Raw genomic sequence first — 6,000 nt, forward strand, 5'->3', positions numbered from 1 at the left:
CCGCCTGCCAGTACCACATGGATCAGCCAGCGAGGCTTTGAGTTAGAGTAGAAATAAGATGAAGCCAGAGATAAGCCAAATCCTAGAAAGGCAAGAAATTCTGTGTCTCTCTGATTTTTTCATGACCTCTTTGGCTTAAAATTCTCATTGTGATGGGCTGCATCATATTTTGATGGAATTAAATAGGACCATCTTGATTTGCTTTGCTGTCTTGATTTCTTGAACTATGGACAAGAAACCAAAAATGTAATCTTTACAGGAGCTTCAATTAAAGTAATTTTATGTATAATATTTTAATCCTGTTTTGTTAGTGCCGATTCCCAGCACTTGTCTTCACCCCTGAGAATTGCGTAGCAGTCTTTCTGAATAGTTTCCTGGTTAACAAATAGCATTCAGCAGAGCAATTCTATTAAACCACAGTGTGTACTTTAAGTGTTTTAAGAACAGCTTTGTTTATGCTAATAGCTTTCTTATTTTCCTAAATCATGTATCCGTGAAACAGAGGCTATTGTTCTCAAAGCATGCTACCTATTTTTATCATGATTATTCTGTTTGAATTGTGTGGCTATTTTAATATTGATGTGACAGGTAAAATGCTTACTTTCTTTTCCTGGAAGTACTTGTAACTGCCTCAAGTGATATGAATTTCATAGCATTTCCTCTCTACGTTTAATCATAAGCTCTGAGGTGTTCATTAGAGTATGTCCTATTTTCTTGAAGAAAATAGTTGGTTTTGGCTTTGTATGCATTGTAATGCATTCTCTTTGTACAGGCCACCTTATTGTGAGATTCCTTTTACATATATCACTTTCTTCTTCCATAATTCAACCTGTAGCCAAAACCTTGGCTGCGGCTTATTGTCTGTAAGCAACTGCTCTGTTCCCCAGTTTTCACCAGATCTGGGTTCTCCTACCCCTATATGAATTCTTCAAAAGAAATTTAATGGTTGGTTGGCACTTTGGGCCCTTGCCAGAGAGTATTAAAAAACCAGGGCCGACTGCTGAGTAGTATTTTAAGGTGGTCATAATGTTTTCTCCTGGGAAATATGGAGGTCAGTGGAGCTTAAAATGAAGAAAAGCTCAAATTTTTATATGAATCTCTAATTCTGAATTTATATGCACATTTCAGAAGCTTTAAAATTAGCATATATATGTATTTGCATATATATATATACGCAAAATCAGATCATCTTCAAGAATGACAGATTTCACATTTGAGCCTCTCTGGGCCAATTATCGCCACTGTAGACAGGATATGAATATACATGGAGTGTCTCTGTTGAACACATTGCCTGTTTACTTACTCAAGTATCTTTTATAATTTTAATGGTACCTGGAATGGTAATAAATATGTGTATAGACACATATATAGAGATGCTCCAGCACTTTAATGCTTGACTTATACAGTATATTAAAAAAATTAGATTGTTTTACTACACTTCTTTAATGTAAGAATTCACACATTAAAGCAGGCTGCCTCAGATTTCTCTGAATTAGTAGAGAGTCTAAATTCAGAAATATTGAACCTACTTCAATATAATTGTAATTAACATCCTAATCACATGCAATCAAATAATGCTGCCTAAAGGCTGGAAAACAAACTTGACAAGGAACATTCCCCCTACAAAGTTGTTTGCACTAGTGATCTGGACTAATACTGTGTGCTTTGGCTTCCAAACTCAAAGTTAGTTGTGCAACTAGTTCCTTGATCTCACCATGCCTCAGTTTTCCTATCCAAGAAAGGTGCCTACCTATGATACAAAGAAAATGTCAGCCTGGTACTAGACTGATTGTCACATTCACAATTGGTAGAGTTAAATCAATGACAGTGAATATTTTTAGAATAAATTTTTAGATAATGGCACCGCCCTAGTGAAGTGCTGTGACAGTCCCCCAGAAAGAGCATGTTACTATTCCTCTCAGTGACTGTCGGACAAATTAAAATTTTTCCTTTCACGACTGGTACCAACTCAGAAAGCAGCCTGTTAACTTGCCCCCCGCCATCCCTGGAGGACTCAAAAACTAGTGTCACTTGGATGGAGGCTAAAGGACAATCTTACTTTTTGCAGGGAAGATTCCTGTGTTGGATTTCTCTCAGTTTCGCTTAGCCCTGGTCCAGGTTCTCGGTTTTTATCTGTGACAGAAACATATTTGATTGCATGAATTTCTCCATTTTTAGAGAGTAGTCTGATGTCATATCATGTAACATCAGTTAGACCTGGGATTTCAAGGAAGCCTAAAATATTGGGAAGGATGAAAAGTTTTAATCTAAGAAAAAAAGCTAATATGTTTGCTCTGAAGACAAATGAGCAATGTATCACCATACTTATTTCTTCCTTAGAGCTTGTAGTGTTGGAAATTTTTGAGTAATACTTATTTTAGTTTTAAAATGAATGAATAAAATTTCCTAGCAGTTTTCACTAGTAATGCTCTACTTTGAGGTTAGATTATTTATTGCACAGTATTTCAAGATGAAAATATTATAAATTTTCTCTATTAACTCCTGTTCATAATACACACACAAGTTGAGAACTTAAATACTTTGAGTATTATTGAATACTATCAAATTGGCTTCATGATAAAGGGCAAACTATTTATAGAAAATTATTTACTTTTCCAAAACCTGGCTTGTTAACAACTTTCAAAGGACCAAACAAACACATTTAATTTTTTTACCCAATTCAAGCTAAAAAATAAAAATATATAACATTTATTCATTGCTTTTCCCCTCCATCTGAGAATTTGCTCAAAGCTGTTGGGTAAAAAGAAGTCAAAAAATTTTTAAAAATTACTTACTTCGGGCCTCCCTGGTGGCGCAGTGGTTGAGAGTCCGCCTGCCGATGCAGGGGATACGGGTTCGTGCCCCGGTCTGGGAGGATCCCATATGCCGCGGAGCGGCTGGGCCCGTGAGCCGTGGCCGCTGGGCCTGCGCATCCGGAGCCTGTGCTCCGCAACGGGGGAGGCCACAACAGTGAGAGGCCCGCATACCACAAAAAAAAAAAAATTACTTACTTGTATGGTGAGATTTGAAAGTTTATCCTTTTCAGAATTGAGTAATTTCAATTTAATGTAATTAACTAAACTTAAATTTTTATTGTCTAGAGGTCAGAATCTGGCCCTGACAGCAGGAGTGGCAGGAGAAGTACTTTATTATGTTTGCATTTGGACTATTAGGTTTCATGAGCTTTCACTTCCTGAAACCATTCTTTAGCAGAGTAAACATTTAAGTAACCAAGATGAGTTTTTTAGCATAATGCTAACATTGAAATGATTAGAAGCAGCAAATGAATCCTCTTGCTTTTCCAGGGCTATGTTCCTGGTTGGATCATTTAAACTTCTGAGTAGTGAGGTAGCTGTACTCTTTCAAGCCACACAGTGCATGGGTTTGGTATTTTTAGCTTAAGTGGTGTCTCTACAATAGACTTGGTGGGTAATATTTAATAACCCTTAACAGTCATGCTGGAGTGTGGCATTTGAACCTTTCCCAAGGTATAGTAGCAGTGAAGCTATGATCTAGTTGGAAAGAACATGGGCTTTGGAGAAAGATTTGGTTTAAATCCCGATTCCAAGTTTTATGGAACCTACCCCGTAGCTGTGAAGAGTAGCAATGATAAAACAGAGCGCCTGGCAGGACACATCACAAAGGCTCAGTCCGGTGATTGTTCTCTCATCGTTGCTTTGTAGAGACACAGCAGATCCTTCATATTTATATGTGAGCAGAACAGGCAACAAAAATGGTAGTTTTTTACCTGGAGGCTGGTTCCTAGAGGATTGAATATAGGCAGTATTAATTCATCTCTACAAGACTTTAAACATTTCCTAGCGAGTGGAACTGAGGTTTTCTAAGACATAGAAAACCCTGACAAGGATTACTGGGGCCTCTGCTTATATCCCGTCCCTGAAGCAGGGATGGCCAACCCTAAATGGTCCACCTCAGGGCTCTGCGCTGCATGAGGGGGCAGCTGTGACTGAGGAGGTCACCTGGGGCACAGTGGCTTCAGTGCTCCTCCTTCCTGGCCTCTCCCTTCGCTCCCACCCACACCCTTACCTTCTGGGGTCCTTGCCCTCAGATGGTCAACCACATCTATGAGAGGCTCACCCTCTCATAGACTGGGGTTTTTCTGTTTTGTTTTGTTGGTTTGTTTTTAATTTCTGTCTAGAGTCTTGAAGTGTACTTGGCAAGTTGTTTTTGAGCAAGTTCATCCCGACCCCTCCCACTCTTCAGGACCCCTGCATCTCACCCCATTACTGCTCAGGCCACTGGCATCTTCTTTTTCATCAACTATAATGACTTCCTTTCCTTTCTGTTTCAGTGTCCAGGAGAAGCTGGGGCCAGCAGGCCCAGGAGTGTCAAGAACAAAAGCAGTGGTCCTCCAGTAAAGATGGCCAGCAAGGCAGCAAATCCAGTGACTCTGGGGAAGAAGCAGAAAAAGAGTTTATTTTTGTGTAATGGTCACCCATGTAGAAGTCTTACCATGCGGGGTGCGTTTGCTGGCCATCAGAGAGGAACCAAGGGCAACACCTCTTCCTACTTCCTAAGCATCTTCTCTTGGTGCTTTTTCCTTTGTCCTTTCCCGCCCCCCCAAAACTGAAAAAGATCCATCTCTCAGTAATCAAAGCACATGTCTGATCTTCTCCCAACCCTTAGCATTTGATTTCTATGCATTCCTTCATATGCCTTCAGTGAATGCCAGCAATTATCCCATGGGCCCTACTTGAATTTCTCTGAGGCAGCTAGTTTGCCCTGTAAGATGAGTCTTGGGAGGTAAACAAAGTAACTGGACACACACTCACAAGTAACACCATCCAGCTGACCCTGGGGTACTGCTGCATGTACCTGTGTCAAATCTGCACTTGACTTGATAGAGCAATTTATTCTTGATGTATGCAATTGCACACTGTAATTATATTAACAGAGCACACTAATAATTTGTATAAATTATATATATTAGATCTTGGGTATGGTTTTTGCATTCTCCCGTGGGGAACTTCTTCCTTCCCAATGTGGAATTGTACATTTAAACTTGGTCTGGTGACCTTTGTGATACCATCAACAAGCAAGTTAAGAACTGAGTGAAAGGCCCGTGGCTGGTGCTACCATGTGCCCAGATTAATGTATATAGTTGACTGGAATGAGGTTTTATGAATATTCGTGTTTTTTGAAGGCCTTTAATTTCTGTCTGCATATTAGCTTTTAACGTGTGATTAAGAGAGAATACTTTGACACCTGTAAAAAAATCAAACTACTACTTTTTAAGACATTTCACAAATATTCACTTACATTACATGCTGAAGGTATTTTATTCATATGTATATTTATACCAATAAAATGATTTTACAAGTGGAATTGTGACTTTCTCCAGTGACTTTTTTAGTGAGGATTGGCTTGTAGTGATGAACTTTGTTTTCCAAAAATCCACAATAACCACAGTTCCCAGATAATCAAAAACCTATTATATTCCAAATAAATGCAACTTGCTAATTCCATAGCCTGCTCTCACCTTTGGCGAAAGGATGAAATTCATCGGAAGGTTACATTATGAGTGTCCAAGAGAGCCCACTCAGGCCAAATGACAGGGCCAGATGATGGAGTGGGGGCCTGAGTCGCTCAGAAAATACCAAGGCACTGTGAGATGAGCAGGACTACTGCTAGGAGGGGTCTGGGAATCTTCACCTAAGTTACAGACCATGGTTATCCTACTGGTGCCGTGTGCAAGCCCTAAACTAAGAATGAGGCTATCAGTCATTCACACCCCATCCCAGATATACCAAACAGGGGCCAAAAAAGCCAGGAATCACTCTGTTTTGAGGACGCATCATTGGATGGCTAGATTGGGCAGGCTGACCTTCCAAATTTATTTTGGCTTAGTTTAACATGGGTTGGTCTGGGTCTACTTTGCAGAGGCCATTGGCCAGCAATTGGGCAGGCATGTGTCAGGTGCTGGAAAGAAGTCAAACTGCAATTAAAAAATGGCCACTGAAAATATAGGAAGAGGATAAC

The 6,000-nt window shown here is 39.8% G+C and overlaps 1 protein-coding gene across 3 annotated transcripts in view; it reads left to right on the forward strand.

Moving 5' to 3' along the window:
- Window positions 1–5,242, forward strand: part of CARMIL1 (capping protein regulator and myosin 1 linker 1) — a 317,490-nt gene extending 312,248 nt beyond the window's left edge. For all 3 annotated transcript variants that reach the window (XM_060109371.1, XM_060109372.1, XM_060109373.1), the window contains one exon: window positions 4,313–5,242. In XM_060109371.1, coding sequence (XP_059965354.1) covers window positions 4,313–4,449 — 137 coding nt within the window. In that variant the 3' untranslated portion in view covers window positions 4,450–5,242. The remainder of the gene's footprint in view (window positions 1–4,312) is intronic.
- Window positions 5,243–6,000: the final 758 nt, after the last annotated feature.

Source organism: Mesoplodon densirostris, chromosome 10, assembly GCF_025265405.1.
Source record: "Mesoplodon densirostris isolate mMesDen1 chromosome 10, mMesDen1 primary haplotype, whole genome shotgun sequence".
Classification (NCBI taxonomy): domain Eukaryota; kingdom Metazoa; phylum Chordata; class Mammalia; order Artiodactyla; family Ziphiidae; genus Mesoplodon; species Mesoplodon densirostris.